Source organism: Onychostoma macrolepis, chromosome 01 (genome assembly GCF_012432095.1).
Source record: "Onychostoma macrolepis isolate SWU-2019 chromosome 01, ASM1243209v1, whole genome shotgun sequence".
NCBI classification, from domain to species: Eukaryota; Metazoa; Chordata; class Actinopteri; order Cypriniformes; family Cyprinidae; genus Onychostoma; species Onychostoma macrolepis.
In genome coordinates, this window is record NC_081155.1 from 34,446 (window position 1) to 54,801 (window position 20,356).

The following is a 20,356-nucleotide window of genomic DNA, read 5'->3' on the forward strand; positions in this document are numbered from 1 at the left end:
TGTTGCAATAACCCGCGCAGATACCAGATCGCGAGGGATTACCTTTCACAAGTAAGATTGAACAATAAGGTTATTTTACCATTTATAATATTATGTCATCGTAACTAACGTTACTTACGTGTAACATTATTACAGCAGGAACTCGTACTCTCTCTCATTGTCTCTTGCTGTTTTTTTCTGTTCTTCAGCTTTCAGAGGATGTGTTCTTACTCGGGGAGCACATCATTTGTGTCATTTGTGGTCAGTGGCGCCTGCAGGTGTACGGCTGGACGCACTGTGCGTACCATGAGCGCTCAGACTGACCTGTGATTTGCCCCGCAATCATTTCAACAGTAAATTATAGCCTTATTTCTGTCGACTGAACCAGCCATGCCATTAATAATGAACGTATCAGTCTTTTGCATGCCAAAATCCATTTCTGCTTATAAACAGGTCAGGTTAGACTACCACGATTAATTTGTAGCCTATTTTACAAACGGGAATACAACGAAAGTCATGACAATGTTTTACATTCAAGCTACCCGTAAAATTTATAGTGAAAAGTTCTTTAAAATCATCTGGAATGCAATAAAGTAATTTTTACAGCTGTTTTTAAAGCATTTTGCTGCATGGATTAAAAAATAGGCTAATAAATAATTCACATATCATGCAGACAAAATTACGTTGCAGAAAACCCTTTAAATGTTAAGGAATTAAGAGCAGAGCAACGTAAAAATCAGAAAAAATATAATCGGGCCTGTTTTAGGCTTTTCCTTATTTTTATATTTTAGACGGTGATGAAAAATGACTCGCCATCTCCTCATTGGACGCGCCTTTAGAGAGAAATGCATCTTTACGGATTACATAATGAAAGAGTTTTTGTTTTCGATTTGAATTATTTTGTTTTAAAGTAGTAATTTAAAGCTTTCTATAGAGATATTTATCATATTTGTGACTCAATTCGTTGAGTTTCAGTTCATCATTGAAGCGCTCCTATTCAAGACGAGACGGCAAGCGCATCTGTTTTCCTATTTACTTTAATAAAAGAACAAGGTTTTGTTGATATTGTGAATGCACACAAATAAAAGTAGACCCTTTACAGTTCCGAATGGTGTATTACTCTTACCTTTATGAGCAAACATTATGGCGTATTTTAAGTTGTTTCCACTATTATTTTAAGTTCTTTTCACGTGTGTGTGTGTGTGTGTGTGTGTGTGTGTGTGTGTGTGTTTGAGTGTGTGCGTGAGAGAGAGAGAGAGAGAGAGAGAGAAATTCAAATGAACAATCAAACTTGTTTCTTTATTAAAATATAAAATTCATTCCTTTATACATTTATCAATGTGTGACAGCGTCCTGTATCATAACTAAATCTCTGCAGTTTGTAACAAACCAAACCGTGTGAAAATCCGGTAAAAATTCGGGGAGTTATGATTATTGTAGTTGGGGATACACCTTCCTCAGTAGAAATAAATGCAGGAGGGGCGCATTGGAGACCCATCCAAGATGGCGGCCGCGCTGTACGTCAGCTCAATAGGCAGCTGTTAGACAGGGTTTTTAGTGCGCGCGCTTCAGGTGTAGGGGCTCAGAAAAAGCGCACATCAGACTAGAGTGTGAATGAAACGTTAAACCGGCAAGGCTTTAAAACACACTCAAATAATGTACTTTTGTGATTGCAAATATGTGCAGTGTCCCGTGAGAGCACTGTAAAAAATTTCCACCTATTTCAACTTAAAAACTTATGTTTTGTGGCTGCCTTAAATTTTTAATTGCGTTCAACACATTATCGAATGCCAATAAGAAACATTACTTACTCGGAAGTATCTCCGCCGGCTCCAGCTGCGCTCGCGCTCTGTTTGTGAGGTAAACAATGCTTTTTCCTCTCAGCGCGTCTTCTGGCAGTAAATACAACTCTTTTTCCTCTCGGCGCGTTTCTGAGGTAAATACAAGGCTTATTCCTCTCAGCGTGTTCTTCCAAAACTGAAAAGTATCCGAGATGAACGCGTTGCTGCTTTGTTTACGGTGGTGTGGGCGTGTACATGCCGCGTGGCTCACGTGGAGGTTTGTAATATCAATAGCGCGAGCAGCGCGTGGGCGTGACCTAATTAGAGATAATGAGACCATTACTTTATCACAGAATATTTGTTTTCGGTAAGACTTGCTTCATTTAACAGTAGACATGTCAAGCTTTCTATAGATATATTTCTCATGTCTCTGTGTGAAGTATTTGCTGAGTTACAGTTCATTTTAGTGACGTGTTTCAAAAAGCAGTTCGCGGAGACGGAGAAGACAGAGAGCGCACCCTGTTTGTTTTCTTTATTCTTCAAAAGCACAAAGTTTAGTTGTTATTATGAGTGTATACAAATAAAAATAGACCCCTTACAGATTCGAATGGTGTATTGCTCTTATCTGTAAGATCAAAAATGGCAGAGTAATTCAAGCTTATTTCGGCCTTATCAGGAAAATCTGCCTCAAAACGCATATATGCGTTTGTCGACCCCAGAGGGTTAAGTATAAACAAATTACAAATACCAGTCATTTCAACTCACTTTGTAAAATCCTGACTGGCGCTGAACTGCTCTCTGTAAGTTGATTGGACTTTTCAGTATTAGTTGTTTCAACTAATCATGTCAAGTAAAAAAAAAAGTAATCACTTCTGAACCTCAACAATAGTGACCATATAAAAAAAAAAAAAACAATCATGCTGCAATGCATGCTGGGATCCATGGATGAGTTTTGTACTATGCTAGTACCCAGCATGCATTGCAGCATGAATTTTCTTGTTTCATAATGGTCACCATTGTTGAGGTTCACAAGCTGATTCTTGATGTCTGTGTGAGTCTAGCTGCTGCCATAGATTAAAACTTTTTGTGGACAAACTGTTTGGAAAGACCTTTATATTAACTGACTGTCACAGAAACACTGGCTCTTAGAATCACTTTTACTATAATCAATACAACATCCATTTAATCAGAGATTAGACACAAAATGAGATCAGTTCGCTAACAGATGATTGTCATTATAAACATATAACAACCAACTACTGATCATTTTCTCTGGGCTTTTGAGTTGTAACAAATATGTTTGAGGAGCACATGATTACAACAACCAGAGAAAAAGAGGAGGGGAAAAAAAAAACTAAAACAGAAGTCAAGGGTCAAGAGCCCAACTAAAGCAGACACTGATCTCTAACATGGTTACTTCAATTGAAACAATAAATCAACATCTAAACCTTAGTTAATTCTCAATAAGATCTTCTGTAGATGTCTGACAGAAATAAAGTCAGTCTGGTTATTAATAAGTGGAGCTGGTGATGCTGTTTGTGGGGTTGTTTAATCAGATCTTGAGAGATTTAATGTATTTTATTTCAGTTGATTTCATCTAAGCATGTGTCTAAAGTCAGTTGTTCTTGTGTTTCTCTTTCTGTCAGTGATTATGTTTGTTAACAGCAAGTGTCAATTATTACTCAATTAATCACTTAATTGAAATGTATCTTATTTTAGTGAACTCAACTGAAATAAGTTCAGAGCACTCATAATTGTTAGTTTTAAAAACTTAAATGGTTTAAGGCAATAAGTTTACTCAAAAAGTTTGAGTTAACCTAACTTGTTGGGTTTTACAGTGCACAAAAATAAGTCGAGCAAACTTTTAAGTTGGCTCAACTTTTTTTTTTTACAGTGTGCCAGTAAGTTAGAACTTAAAATGTTAAGTTCACTGAATTAAATTGGTCTCCTTGAATTTCAATAACATTAAACTGACTTAAAAAATCAAGTTGATCTAGCATAACTTACAAAAAAAAGTTGAAATTGCTTAATTTATTTTTATGAGTTAAAGTAACTTTAAAACATAAGTTGTTATGACTTTTTCATCATATCATTTTTTATAGTGAGTAACTCTACCGCTGAGTTAACACTGATGTGAATGTATGTGGCGTTGTACAGTATATTGATACGGCGGCGCCAGAACTGCAGCTGATAGAATGTGCACTGTAGCACGATACTACGATATTTCTTCAAAAAAGCAGATCGTGGAGACATTTTTATAGTCCACGATCAAAAATCGTCATATCGAACACCCCCCTATATGGGGTCATTACTTTTTTAAGAAATTACTTTAATTCAAGGATCCATTAAATAAAAAAAAAATAAAAAATGAAATGACAGTGAAATACATTTTTTAAATAAATTATTTGAAAATAAGTACAATAACATTTATTTAAAGAGTTTTTAAGCATGTTGGTGATTTTCATTGCTACAGATTTGGTGACGCTGTTGCCCCAAATTTAAAAAGACTTGATAAAAATCCCTGTTTAGAATATATCCACAGGGGCATTTTTACAGAAGAGATTTTAGTTTGTTCTTCCATTCCTGGCAGACTGAGCGGAGCGGACTGGAGCGGATTTTTGGCTGGAGCGAGGTGCGGATTTTTTGAAAGTCGGAGCATCGTAGTTTTCAGTCACTCCGAGAGCGCTCCACTACCGCTCTATCACGACCAAAATTAATGCCAACAACCCATAATATAACGGCATTCAGGAGTGCAGAAAATTGTCTGTGATTTATCAGCTTAAAAATGGAAAAGTTACAGCATATTCTTCATATTCATATTTGCTGCACAGACAAATGAGTTAAGCAGTAATTTAATATTAAACTATTCTTCTAGTATTGTGTATTTATTTTTCATTTAATGTAAGTTCTGAACAGAATTTTGTGATATTTCAAAATACTGAAATACTTTAGTTTCTGATCAGTTGGGCGAGGAGCAGGAGATGGTGAACCCGGAGCGGAGCTGGAACGGAGGGATTATTGAATGCTTGGAGTGCGGAGGAGAAATTGTTGCCGCTCCACATGCTCTGGTGCTCTGGAACTCTTGAACACCCTTTTTACTGCTGTGATATGTTTGGATTTTTCAATTAGCTTTCAGTGAAAAATAATAATATTTATCTCTTAGTTTTAGAAAATACCCTGTTTTTGAGAATATATTGAATTTTGGTCTGTAAATAGGCCTACCACATTTATAGGCCTACATGCAAACGGAAGAAATGTAATCCCTCTTTTACTTTTTCATTATTTTGTGAGAATATTTCAAAGTTTGTTTACAAATACTTAAAGAAAACTAAGTAGAAAGATGGGAAACATATGCTCCTCATTTTCAAAAGTTACTATTTTAGTGCTGTCCTGATTGAATTTGAAATTATTGCAATATAAAAGTATATTTAAAAACGTTACTGTTAGGTAGGATTAATCGCGATTAATTTCAGAAAAAGTGTGATTAATTAGTTAATTTTTTTTAATTGATTGACAGCACAAAAAAAATAAATAAATAAAAATAAATATATATATATATATATATATATATATATATATGTAGGTTGTGTAGCCATAGACTCACACATGCTTTGTCCTATCATTAAAAAAAGACATTTTATATCTGAGAATCTAATTATTATTGTTTAGCACGTTATTATAATCTATTTCTGAACAGAGTAGGCTATTAATAATAAAAAACATGTCCTAAACATACTTATATTCATAGCATTCATCATGTTACAGTGTACACTCATATTACTTATTGTTTTATATAGAGCATGAAAACATCATCGCACCGTAAGAAATTTAAATACAATGAATTGTCTATCATATTCAAAATGTTTTACTCCATTTCAAACATTGTAGTCAGGAATTATAGTTTGGGAAAAACTCAACTATGATTTTGTAGTCATATAGCCTAGTATGTATGATTTTATAATAGCCTATGATATGATTCTGTAGCCATAGACTCGCACATGCTTTGTACTATAAAAAAGGATATTTTATATCTGAGAAACTAATTATTGTTTAGCATGATATTAAAATCTATTTGTGAACAGAGTATTAATAATAAACATGGTCTAAACATTCTTAGATGCGTAGCATTCATCATGTTGTACTTTGGGTAAAACCCAACTTGTAAATATGTTCAAGTTTATGTCACAATAACATGTTAACTAATGCAAAAAAGAAAGATTACTTACTCTCAGATTGATCTCCTCTACTGGATGAAATCTTGTTCTTCTTTCGAGGGAAATCCTGCCATTACTCAGCTCGTCTTCCTACAGAAACAAACAGTAGCCGCGATGAACGATCTCCTCACTCTTTGTTTGTGTTGGGCGTTTACACGCACGTGCATCTCACGTGGATATTTACATATGAACGGCGCGAGCCGCGAGGGGGCGGGATTGCATTAGAGATGATGAGTTGGACAGGAAAGACTGAACATCGTGTTGGTTTCATGCGGATTACTTTATCACAGAATATTTGTTTTCAATATGAAAACTTACTTACTTATTTAAAAGTAGACACTTCAGGCTTTCTATAGATATAACTCCCATGTCTGTGTGCTGAGTATTTGCTGAGTTACAGTTCATTTTAGAGACGCATTTCTAAAAGCAGTTCGTGGAGACGGAGAAGACACAGAGCGCACCCTATTTGTTTTCTTTATTTTCCAAAATCACAAAGTTTTGTTGTTATTGTGAGTGTACGCAAATAAAAGTAGACACTTCACAGTTTCGATTGATGTATAACACTTACTTGTGTGACCACAACAGAGTATTTTTAGTGTCTTTTGCACTGATCTTAAAAAAACCGAGCTGGTATCGCCGGCGATACCGTCGACCCCAGAGAGTTAAATAACTCAGTAGTACTGAAGACAGATGAAAACAAATTAGTTGTAGAGGCAGTGATAACACGAGACAAGAATGGAGACTGATAATGTAGTACATTTGTTACATTTGTTGTAAAACTGCAATAAATGCACAGATGTCTCAAAACCTTAAAATTTTATACCCTCAGAAATCTTAGCAAAATTAAATATTCATTAGCTGAAGAAACAGGTGCTCATATGATCTCAAATATAAATAAATCTGAATGATAAAATGACCAGATTGTCACACTCTTAGGAGCTCATTTTATTGTAATTCTATGTTCAGATTAGGTCTGTGCATTTAATCGAAAAACAGTTTTGATTTCTATTTCAGCCTCCAACGATTATGAAAATACAATAATCGAGATAAAATGATTGCGCCCCATTCCGCCCCCTTTCCAGCGTTGCGCTTTCACTCTTCCATAAAATCCCAATTTCACATGCATATCAGTAAAATCATGTAATGTGACTTTTGCCAAATGGGATGTGCTTGATTTATTGAAGTGTCTTAGATTTATTCATGTTTTTAAAACTGCTAAAGAGAACTTGTGCTTCCTCAGAAGGATTTCTGTGTAATGTTATGTGCGCAGAGACTGAACACCGCACGGATATAAAGTCAACTTTAGGTCAAGTGTGTCAAAATGTGGCGCTTAGAGATTATTCACGTAAACCTTCGTCGATCATGTAATAAATGAATATTAAGAGTTGAGAATGAAAATACATGTGTAACGGTAAATTGGATCCATGCAGCTCTTAAAGTGACCGCAGTCTAATATTCCTGCTGCAGACTGTGTGCTTAATATTAATCAAACAACAAAAGACAAAGACAAAATCACTCTCTGCTCTTGAATGAAGGACTTTTGTAGCTTTAATAAGAGGAAGTTTAAGAAAGTTGTGGCCTAATGGTTAGCGAGTCAGACTTGTAACCCAAAGGTAGGAATTGTAGGTGGGGGGAGTGAATGTACAGCGCTCTCTCCACCTTTAATACCACGACTGAGGTGCCCTTGAGCAAGGCACCAAACCCCCAACTGCTCCCCGGGCACCGCAGCATAAATGGCTGCCGGGTGTGTGTTCACTGCTGTGTGTGTGCACTTAGGATGGGTTAAATGCAGAGTACAAATTCCGAGTATGGGTTACCATACTTGGCCACGTCACGTCACTGTCACTGTCACTGTAATTCTTACATTGAAGAATATGCTGTTTTGTTTTACATTTGATTATTAATTTAAATACTTGAGATTTGCATAAAAAACCTTAAAGCACCATTTGTTTAATTTGTATCTTTTTATTCTATTGCATTTGTCCTTTGCTTTGTTATTACTGACAGTTTAATTATTTTCAATAATTTTGAGGGCTTTTTTGTTTGTTACTAAAATCAGTTACCCTAATACTCTTCTTTGGTGTTGAAAATTGTGAAATTTCGCTGGTCTCTAAAATGTAGATGTCATAGCAACCTTATTTACAGGAAATGTATATTTAATATATCACTATCTTTAAATAAATCACTCATGTAAAGTTTTGTCATATGGCCCACTCATAATCGTGATTACAATATTGACCAAAATAATTGTGATGATTATTTTTGCCATAAACGAGCAGCCCTCGTTCAGATCATGTCATCCTCCATTCCCTGAGGGCAGAAAACTGATAACTCTCTGTAAATGTCTTTATTATTTTGTTATTATTATTATTTTTTTATTTTTTTCCAGACTTTCTAGCCTTTCTAGACTTTCTGGCGGTGATCTCTCAGATCAGCATTGTGAAATTGTGTCTTCAGCTCTTCAATCCTCAAACTCTGTCCTGAGAGAGCTGGATCTGAGTAACAATCACCTGCAGGACTCTGGTGTAAAGATTATTTCTGATGGACTGAAGAATCCAAACTGTCAGCTGCAGATACTGAGGTATTTAAGAACATATAACAGATAATTTACAGTCAACTGGTTACAATGTTGATGTGTGTCTGTAGATGATCTGACTGTGTGTTTCTGTAGATGATCTGAATGTGTGTCTGTAGATGATCTGACTGTGTGTTTCTGTAGATGATCTGACTGTGTGACTAGATGATCTGACTGTGTGTCTGTGGATGATCTGACTGTGTGTGTCTGTAGATGATCTGAATGTGTGTCTGTAGATGATCTGACTGTGTCTGTAGATGATCTGACTGTGTGACTGTAGATGATCTGACTGAGTCTGTAGATGATCTGACTGTGTGTGTCTAGATGATCTGACTGTGTCTATAGATGATCTGAATGTGTGTCTCTAGATGATCTGACTGTGTCTGTAGATGATCTGACTGTGTCTATAGTTGATATGACTGTGTGTGTCTGTAGATTATCTGACTGTGTCTGTTGATGATCTGATTGTTTCTGTAGATGATCTGACTGTGTGACTTGATAATCTGTGTGTCTGTGGATGATCTGACTGTGTGTGTGTGTCTGTAGATGATCTGACTGTGTGTCTGTTGATGATCTGATTGTTTCTGTAGATGATCTGACTGTGTGACTTGATAATCTGTCTGTGTGTCTGTGGATGATCTGACTGTGTGTGTGTGTGTGTGTGTGTGTGTGTGTGTGTGTGTCTGTAGATGATCTGACTGTGTGTCTGTAGATGATCTGACTGTGTCTGTAGATGATCTGACTGTGTGTCTGTAGATGATCTGACTGGGTCTGTAGATGATCTGACTGTGTCTGTAGATGATGTGATTGTGTGTCTGTAGATGATGTGACTGTTTGTAGATGATCCGACTGTGTGTCTGTAGATGATCTGACTTTGTGTCTAGATAATCTGAATATGTGTATGTAGATGATCTGACTGTTTCTGTAGATGATCTGACTGTGTTTGTAGATGATCTGTATGTGTGTCTGTAGATGATCAGACTGATTTAACAGTATGTAGATGATGTGACTTTCTGTAAATGAATCTGACTGTGTGTCTAGATTATCTGACTATGTGTCTGTAAATGATGTGACCTATGTCTGTAGATGATCTGACTGTGTGTCTAGATGATCTGACTGTCTGTAGATGATCTGTCTGTGTGTCTGTGGATGATCTGACTGTGTGGGTCTGTAGATGATCTGACTGTGTGTGTCTGTAGATGATCTGACTGTGTGTCTGTAGATGATCTGACTGTGTGTGTCTAGATGATCTGACAGTGTCTAGATTATCTGTGTGTCTGTAGATTATGCGACTGTATGTCTGTAGATCAGGGGTCTCCAACCTTTTTTACACCGCGGACCGGTCACGGTTTGAAAAAATCGAAGTGTTGTGGATAGGGTCTTTAAAACAGCTCTATTCATTTATACTGTTATCAGCACATGTTGAAGTAGATTCGTCTCTTGTCTCTGAGATATGCGCTGTTAATGCTCCTTCAGTTTTTTTACTTTCACTTTCTATATGACTGAAGTTAAGACGTTCACCGGCATAACTATTGCGCAAAGTTTGCACGTTGCTTGTGTGATATCCATTGGCTCGCCTTCTACTGTATAAACTACATGAATACATGAAAGAGGAATCAATTCGGTATGCCACACTGTCTGAAACACGTCTCTATGCTTGTGCGCGCTTCGGGTGTGTGCGAGTACAGCGCGCAAGTAACGAATTGAGTTCTGTTTCATTTCTTCTTGTGGTTTTAAATAGATTGAACGTGTAAATTGGCAAATTAATCTGCGAATCACATGCCGAACGGTGGGGTCTGGACCTGGTCCGTATATCACGGATCAACTGCGATCCGTTTAAGCCCTATGACAGATCAGAGCAATCTTTTATTTACTAATTTAACCATCGTCAAATTGCTACTCGATATCAATCGCATACAACGAAAATAAAGAGTAATTAGAAAAATAATTTATGCACAATAAATAACAGAGCGTCATATCTATACACATTTTCCCCAGAACTTTCTCGCGACCCGGTAGGAATTCTTCCACGGCCCGGTAGTGGGTCGCGACCCGGTGGTTGGGGACCTCTGCTGTAGATGATCTTGTTGATTATCAAATGGCCAGAGTTTTGAGATCGCAGCAGACATGAAGGACTGTAGTGTGATAAGAGCTCACTCAAATACTGAGGTGCTAAACCATTCAGGGCTTTATAGGTAAGTAGCAAGATTTTAAAATGTATACAATGTATAGAATGTAGATGATCTGACTTTGTGTCTGTAGATGATGTGACTGATCAAACTGTGTGTCTGTAGATGATCTGTCTGTGTTTGTAAATGATCTGACTGATCTAACTGTGTCTTTAGATGATCTGACTGTATGCCTGTAGATGATGTGATTGTGTGTCTGTAGATGATCTGACTGTGTGTATGTGGATGATCTGACTTTGTGTCTAGATAACCTGAATATGTGTCTGTAGATGATCTGACTGTTTCTGTAGATGATCTGTATGTGTGTCTGTAGATGATCAGACTGATTTAACTGTGTGTCTGTAAATGATGTGACTGTCTGTAGATGATCTGACTGTCTGTAGATGATCTGTATGTGTGTCTGTAGATTAGATTAGATTAGATTAGATTCAACTTTATTGTCATTACACAAGTACAGGTACAGGGCAACGAAATGCAGTTTAGGTCTAACCAGAAGTGCAATAGTAGCAAGTGCAGTATATACAATGGTTGAATAAGTGCAGGACAAGGATATGTACTGAGTATATGTATAAATATATATAGAAAGATGGTTATTAATATAAACAGAATTTACAGGTGAATATGTGTAGTGAATAAATATACAGAATTTACAGGTGAATATGTATAGTGAATAAATATACAGAATTTACAGGTGAATATGTATAGTGAATAAATATACAGATGGCTATTACTATAAGCAGAATTTACAGGTGATATGTACTATCAATATAATATATATACAGATGACTATTACTATAAACAAGGTGTAAAAGTGCAGTGGAAGTGATTGCGTATTACAATTAGACATACGGTGCAAAATGTTAATGTAAGCATTGATAATGTAACAACAGTCGGCAGTGCAAATGAGCATAATCCAATTTCTTTAGATGATCTGACTGTCTGTAGATGATCTGACTGATCTGTCTGTGTGTCTGTATATGATGTGACTGTGTCTGTAGATTATGTGACTGTCTGGTCCAGCAGCCTTGTGCGCGCTGATCCGGCTCAGTTCCTTGCAGACATCTGTGGAGGAGAGTATGATTGGTGGGTGGTCATCTGAGGGATTGAGCTTGGTGGCAGTTTCTCTGTTGTCTCTTTCAAAGCGAGCATAAAAGTAATTTAGCTCGTTCAGGAAGTTGACATCAGTGGCTGCGGGGGTGGAGTGGGTGGGTTTGTAGTCACTGATGGCCTGAATGCCCTGCCACATGCGTCGAGGGTCAGAGTTGGAAAAGTGTCCCTCTATCTTTAGCTTGTAGCAGTGCTTGGCCTTTTGATGCCCCTCTTCAGGTTTGCTCTGGATGTGGTGTAGGCTTGTGCATCTCCTGATCTGAAGGCAGCGTTGCGTGACTTCAACAGGAGTCGCACTTCCTTGTTCATCAAGGCTTCTGATTTGGATATCTGGTGATCTGTTTCTGGGTTGTAACACTGTCAATGGTGATATTGATATGATCCAATACAGAGGAGGTGTAAGAGTCAATGTCTGTGTGAGCGCCACTGGTGGCTTGAGAAGCAAACATACTCCAGTCTGTGTGTAGAAACCTTTCCTGGAGTGTGGAATCTGCCCCGCAGGCCACACCTTGATGGTCTTCACTGATGGCTTCACACGGTTGATGAGGGGTGCATATTTGGGGTGAGGAACAAAGAAAGGTGATCTGACTGTCCCAGGTGGGGAGGGGTGTCAACGTAGCTCCAGCCATGTTTGTGTAAACATGGTCTAAGGTTTTGTTTCCTCTGGTGTGACAGGAAACATGCTGGTGAAACTTGGGTAGCACTGACTTTAAGTTTGAGTGATTAAAGTCACCTGCAACAATAAAAGCCGCTTCGGGTGATCAGTCTGTTGTTTACTGATGGCTGCGTGAAGTTCTTTCATAGCAAGCTTGGCATCAGCATCCGGGAATATAGGCTGCAGTTATAATGGTGGAAGTGAACTCCGCGGTAGATAAACGGTCTACATTTAACCATGAGAAACTCAAGGTTAGCTGAACAATGACTCCCAACAATAGCAGAGTTTGTGCACCAAGCTTTGTTAATGTAAATGCACAATCCACCACCTCTGGTCTTACCGGAGCCATCTAATGTTCTATCCGCCCGGAGTGTGTGGCGTCCCGCTAGCTCAATAGCGGTGTCCGGTATTCCGCTGTTTAACCAGGTTTCCGTGAAGATTAGGACGTTACAGTTCAAAAGTTTCTTGCTGTGTGTGATGCTGAGTCGAATCTCCTCCATTTTGTTCACTAGCGACCGTACATTGGCAAGGAAAATGCTGGGTAAAGAGAGCGGTGTGGTGTTAGCCTTAGCTTAGCTCTTAGTCCTCCGCTTCCCCGCCTTTGTTTACGATCTCGGCGCCGCCTGCGAGCACTTCCGCCCGGCCGGGTAGGGTGCATAGCCTCGGGTGTCCTAGCGATCTCAGGAAGGAGTCGAAGATTGTCCATAAAAGTGTCGGAAATTCGCAAACCGATATCCAAAAGCTCACAACGGGTGTACGATGTAAAGGCACAACTGTTCTGCACGAACAGGCCCGAGATGAGTAAGAAAAATACCGCAAAATTGCAAAATCTGGAGAGACCCAGAGCCTCGCGATGTACTCGCGCCGCCATCTTGATGATCTGACTGATCTGTCTGTGTGTCTGTATATGATGTGACTGTCTGTAGATGATCTGACTGTGTGTCTAGATGATCTGACTGTCTGTAGATGATCTGACTGATCTGTCTGTGTGTCTGTATATGATGTGACTGTGTCTGTAGATTATGTGACTGTCTGTAGATGAGCTGACTGTGTGTCTGTCAATGATCTGAATGTGTGTCTAGATTATCTGACTATGTGTCTGTAAATGATGACTGTGTGTCTGTAGATGATCTGACTGTCTGCAGATGATGTGACTGAGTGTCTGTAAATGATGTGACTATGTAGATGATCTGACTGTGTCTGTAGATTATCTGTATGTGTGTCTGTAGATGATCTGACTGATCTGTCTGTGTGTCTGTATATGATGTGACTGTCTGTAGATGATCTGACTGTGTGTCTGTCTGATCTGACTGTGTCTGTAAATGATGACTGTGTGTCTGTAGATGATCTGACTGTGTGTCTGCAGATGATGTGACTGAGTGTCTGTAAATGATGTGACTATGTAGATGATCTGACTGTGTCTGTAGATTATCTGTATGTGTGTCTGTAGATAATCTGACTATTTTAACTGTGTCTGTAGATGATCTGACTGATCTGTCTGTGTGTGTCTGTGTATGATGTGACCTTGTGTCTGTATATGATGTGACCATGTGTCTTTAGATGGTGTGACCGTATGTCTGTAGATGATCTGACTGTGTGTGGCTGTAGATTATCTGTATGTGTGTTTGTAGATGATCTAACTGATCGGTCTGTGTGTCTGTAGATGATAGGGCTGGGTGATATGGCCAAAAAAAATCCGATTTACGATTTAAATTGATTTTTTTCCACCCTGCTTAAAGTCAATCTGCAGATGACAAAGAAATTGTTCAAAACAAGTTTTAACTTTATTTTGTTTTGATTTTCCCTTCTGGGATTTGATCTGGATTTCCCCCTTGGGGTTAAAGTGCAATCAGAAACAACAAGCCAAAGAGACAAGATGGCAGGCCCTGCCATTGTAAACAGTGAAAATGTAACATAACATAACATATAACATAAAATGTAACATAAAACATAAAATTATATGACCCTTTTTGATAAGTTTTCTTTAAACACAAGTTTAACATCTTATATCTATACACATTTTCCCCAGAACTTTCTCGCGACCCGGTAGGAATTCTTCCACGGCCCGGTAGTGGGTCGCGACCCGGTGGTTGGGGACCTCTGCTGTAGATGATCTTGTTGATTATCAAATGGCCAGAGTTTTGAGATCGCAGCAGACATGAAGGACTGTAGTGTGATAAGAGCTCACTCAAATACTGAGGTGCTAAACCATTCAGGGCTTTATAGGTAATTAGCAAGATTTTAAAATGTATACGACGTATAGAATGTAGATGATCTGACTGCGTGTGTCTGTAGGTGATCTGACTGTGTGCAACTGTAGATGATCTGTCTGTGTTTGTCTCTAGATGATCTGTGTGTGTCTGTAGATGATCTGTGTGTGTCTGTAGATGATCTGACTGTTGATGTGTGTGTTCTGCTCTCTTTCAGGCTTGCTGGCTGTAATCTCTCTGCTCAGTGTTGTGAGAGTTTGTTATCAGCTCTTCAATCCTCAAACACTGTCCTGAGAGAGCTGGATCTGAGTAACAATGACCTGCAGGACTCTGGTGTAAAGTTTATTTCTGATGGACTGAAGAATCCAAACTGTCAGCTGCAGATATTGAGGTATTTAAGAACATATAAGAGATTATTTGCAATCAGCTGGTCACAATGTTGATGTGTTTCTGTAGATGATCTGACTGTGTGTTTGTAGATGATCTGACTGTGTGTCTGTAGATTATCTAACTGTGTGTCTGTAGATGATCTGACTGTCTGTAGGTGATCTGACTGTGTGTCTGTAGATTATCTTACTGTGTGTGTGTCTGTAGATGATCTGACTGCGTGTGTGTCGTAGATGATCTGATTGTGTCATAGATGATCTGACTGTGTGTATCTGTAGATGATTTGACTGTGTGCGTCTGTAGATGATCTGACTGCGTGTGTCTGTAGGTGATCTGACTGTGTGCAACTGTAGATGATCTGTCTGTGTTTTTCTGTAGATGATCTGACTGTCGATGTATGTGTCCTACTCTCTTTCAGACTTGCTGGCTGTAATCTCATCGCTCAGTGTTGTGAGAGTTTGTCTTCAGCTCTACAATCCTCAAATTCTGTCCTGAGAGAGCTGGATCTGAGTAGCAATGACCTGCAGGACTCTGGTGTAAAGTTTATTTCTGATGGACTGAAGAATCCAAACTGTCCGCTGCAGATACTGATGTATTAAGAACATATAAGAGATTATTTACAGTCAACTGGTCACAATGTTGATGTGTGTCTGTTAGGGGTGTCCCCGACTAAGGGTTTTCATAGTCGAATCAGGATATTTCGAATCATATGTTTGGGGGCAGGGTCAAAATAAATTACCAAGAGTCAAGTCAGACATTCGACAGTCATAAATACTGACGATAACACACAGGGAAAAGCCTCGCGGATACAAAAATAATGTCTTATGTTTTGGTTAAAAGAGAGCATTAAATGTCAGCAAAAACCTTAAGAATTTACAACATTGTTTTACAATAGTGCTCTCATTATAACGTTATGTATATGACAGAAGTTATTAATATTGTACATTTGAGCTGCGCACGCAGAAGATGACCAGTAGTGAAGCATCTGATTGCAGGTTTTTAATCAATGGGATTTAAATCATCATTTATCTCATATAGAATAGCCTACGCTTCATTATACAACATAATGTTATATTACGACTGATAGGCTATCTGCAAAAAATGCCCGAATGCATGAACGTGTCTGCGGCTGCGCGGCTCTGAATGAACTCCTTTTGTGGACGCGTTCTTCATACAACAACGTGCAGAAATATGGCAACTATACTCTAAAAATTCACAGCGTTTATTATAATAATGTTCTCATTATAATGTTATGTATATGACAGTCCCAGTCATGGTTATTAATATTCTGCATTGTTGTTTGTACTGCTCGCGCTGCGCACTGAAGAGATAATCACCGTACAATCAAGTGCTTTACTGCAGCGTAACTCAACCAAATGCATCTTATGCGAGATAAATAATATATACACGATATAAACCGGCTAAAATGTTTTGAAATCACTTGTACCCTACCTGATCAAAAAAATGCCTGTGTTCACTCTGCCTGTTTCAGTTTGAGTCTTGTTAAAGATTTAAATCCCTGCCGCCAAGATGCTCCTCTGTCGGTCACAGATTGTGGAAAGTGAAACTTAAATCTATAGGGGTGGTTGGATTTATTCACGCACATTAAAAATATTTATTTAAAGCTTTTCAGATTCTTATTTACAGCATTATCTTAATAGGCTGTATATTAACTTATCGGGAGAAAACCGGTAGTTCTATGTGAAATCAGACCTTGAGCACCCCCATATAGCCAAAATGGCATGATCATAACACCCTGCGAATATTCGAAGCATCGAATCGTCGACTATTCAGGGACACCCCTAGTGTCTGTAGATGATCTGACTGTGTGTGTGTGTGTGTGTGTGTGTGTGTGTGTGTGTACCTGTTTTTCTATTCAGGTGGGGACTTAAACCTGAATACATACAGATTCATGGGAACTCGTGTCACAGTTTTTTGAAAATCTAAAAATGCAGAAAGTTTCCTGTAAGGGGTAGGTTTAGGTGTAGGGTTGGTGTAGGGCAATAGAATATATGGTCTGTACAGTAGAAAAAGTATTATGCCTATGGAGAGTCCCCACAAGGATAGCAAACTAGACGTGTGTGTGTGTGTGTGTGTGTGTGTGTGTGTGTCTGTAGATGATCTGACTGTGTGTGTCTGTTGGTGATCTGTCTGTGTGTGTTTGTAGGTGATCTGACTGTGTGTCTTTAGATGATCTGTCTGTTGCATGTCTGTAGATGATCTGACTGTGTGTCTGTAGATGATCTAACTGTGTGTCTGTAGATGATCTGTCTGTTGCATGTCTGTAGATGATCTGACTGTGTGTTAGAGGTCTTCACGGGTCCACTTGGATCCAAAACCGAGGTCCGACCCGAGACCCGAATGGGTTTGGGTCCAAAACTTTCGTTCGGTATTAGCAGCCTCGGGTCTGGTTCGGTATTAGCAGCCTCGTGTCTCGGGTAATTAAAATAAATGTGCTTTTCCCAAATGGACCCGATTAGACCCGAATTCTTTTCAACTTTCCCAGATCGTAGCCTACTTGTTAAGTTCATTTTTGAGAAAGCATGCGTAAAAACAACAAAAAAAAACATACATTTGTAACCTCAGAAATCCATCTTTATAGATATGAGATCCATCAGGAAATCCACTCACTTCATTACGCTGCGTGTCAATGTAAGGCTTTTCTTTTTTGTGTGCAGAAGCCCTTCACCGGAGATGAGGTAAATAACGTGGCAGACAAAACTAGCAAATCCATGATTTATTAACCTATCGATTTAATTTTTCTGAAACTATCATGTTTGTATTTCAAATCCACTGGTTACAATTGTAAGCTAAACTCAGAAATAACATGTATCCAACAGGCAGGCAAAAATATAAAGTAATAGGCTAATAAATAAGTAAATAAACTGAATGAAAGTAATGGAGCAGCGGCCAAATCACACATCAATGGCGTTTACGTTCGGGTCCAGTCAGGTTAGAAAATAAATACGGTCGGGTCGGGTCGGGTCGGACTCGGGTCTAATTTCAGCGGGACTGTCTCGGGTCGGGTTTATATTTATGCACGTTGGGTTCGGGTAAGAAGTAATTCAGGTCGATTTTAGGACCCGAGAAAACCTCTACTGTGTGTGTCTGTAGATGATCCGACTGTGTGTGTCTGTAAATGATCTGACTGTAGTGTCTGTAGATGATCTGACTGTGTGTCTGTAGATGATCTGCGTGTGTGTGTGTCTGTAGATGATCTGACTGTGTGTGTCTGTTGGTGATCTGTCTGTGTGTGTTTGTAGGTGATCTGACTGTGTGTCTTTAGATGATCTGTCTGTTGCATGTCTGTAGATGATCTGACTGTGTGTCTGTAGATGATCTAACTGTGTGTCTGTAGATGATCTGTCTGTTGCATGTCTGTAGATGATCTGACTGTGTGTTAGAGGTCTTCACGGGTCCACTTGGATCCAAAAACCGAGGTCCGACCCGAGACCCGAATGGGTTTGGGTCCAAAACTTTCGTTCGGTATTAGCAGCCTCGGGTCTGGTTCGGTATTAGCAGCCTCGTGTCTCGGGTAATTAAAATAAATGTGCTTTTCCCAAATGGACCCGATTAGACCCAATTCTTTTCAACTTTCCCAGATGCGTAGCCTACTTGTTAAGTTCATTTTTGAGAAACGCGTAAAAACAACAAAAAAAACATACATTTGTAACCTCAGAAATCCATCTTTATAGATATGAGATCCATCAGGAAATCCACTCACTTCATTACGCTGCGTGTCAATGTAAGGCTTTTCTTTTTGTGTGCAGAAGCCCTTCACCGGAGATGAGGTAAATAACGTGGCAGACAAAACTAGCAAATCCATGATTTATTAACCTATCGATTTAATTTTTCTGAAACTATCATGTTTGTATTTCAAATCCACTGGTTACAATTGTAAGCTAAACTCAGAAATAACATGTATCCAACAGGCAGGCAAAAATATAAAGTAATAGGCTAATAAATAAGTAAATAAACTGAATGAAAGTAATGGAGCAGCGGCCAAATCACACATCAATGGCGTTTACGTTCGGGTCCAGTCAGGTTAGAAAATAAATACGGTCGGGTCGGGTCGGGTCGGACTCGGGTCTAATTTCAGCGGGACTGTCTCGGGTCGGGTTTATATTTATGCACGTTGGGTTCGGGTAAGAAGTAATTCAGGTCGATTTTAGGACCCGAGAAAACCTCTACTGTGTGTGTCTGTAGATGATCTGACTGTGTGTCTGTAGATGATCTGACTGTGTGTCTGTAGATGATCTGACTGTGTGTCTGTAGATGATCTGCGTGTGTGTGTCTGTAGATGATCTGACTGTGTGTCTGTAGATGATCTGACTGTGTGTGTCTGTAGATGATCTGCGTGTGTGTCTGTAGATGATCTGCGTGTGTGTGTCTGTAGATGATCCGACTGTGTATCTGTAGATGATCCAACTGTAGTGTTTGTAGATGATCTGACTGTAGTGTCTGTAGATGATCTGACTGTGTGTCTGTAGATGATCCGACTGTGTGTGTCTGTAGATGATCTGACTGTGTATCTGTAGATGATCCGGCTGTGTGTCTGTAGATGATCTGCGTGTGTGTGTCTGTAGATGATCTGTCTGTGTGTGTCTGTAGGTTGTCTGGCTGTATGGTGACAGAGGAAGGCTGTGGTTATTTGTCTTCAGCTCTGAGTTCAAACCCCTCACACCTGAGAGAGCTGGATCTGAGCTACAATCACCCAGGAGATTCAGGAGTCCAGCTGCTCAAACACAAACTGGAGGATCCCAACTATAAACTGCAGATACTCAAGTATGTCAACAGTAAAGCCCAAAGTATACTTAGTTTTTGTACGTGTACGTCCCAACCTTTTTTCTGCCGCGGAACATTTTTGCTAAGTAAAAAATCCAACGTCACACCACTAAGCATAAAAAAAAAGATAGAAAGGGGAGAAAGGTTTTTTTTTTGTTTTTTTTCCCAGTAATTAAACAGTTTGTCGTTGGAGTTGGTATTTTGACTTTATATATGATTACACACTTGCACTTAACATTTTGTTCAAATAGAGTTAACAAGGTTTTTGACAAGTGAGTGACAGAGATCTGTGTCTTGTCTGTCATTAGAACAGCCGCATCTGAAGCAGTAAATTATCCGCATTACCTTTTCATCAATTTACAGGTTATAAAGTTTATTGAAGCTATAAGGGCACTCAGTTTTTCTTGTTTAATACATTTGGCCAAACTCTCATGATATAAAAGATAAACTGCTATGCACAGGATATAACGGAGC

General features: G+C 38.8%; 1 protein-coding gene across 4 annotated transcripts in view; it reads left to right on the forward strand.

Moving 5' to 3' along the window:
* The window catches only part of LOC131524005 (NACHT, LRR and PYD domains-containing protein 3-like), a 70,018-nt gene that overhangs the window by 22,045 nt on the left and 27,617 nt on the right, over positions 1–20,356 (forward strand). For 3 of the 4 annotated variants that reach the window (XM_058750873.1, XM_058750741.1, XM_058750813.1), the window contains exons 5-8: positions 8,364–8,555; positions 14,928–15,101; positions 15,516–15,689; positions 19,709–19,882. In XM_058750873.1, the coding sequence (XP_058606856.1) occupies positions 8,364–8,555; positions 14,928–15,101; positions 15,516–15,689; positions 19,709–19,882 (714 nt within the window). The remainder of the gene's footprint in view (positions 1–8,363; positions 8,556–14,927; positions 15,102–15,515; positions 15,690–19,708; positions 19,883–20,356) is intronic. The other variant, XM_058750956.1, reaches the window with a different exon arrangement.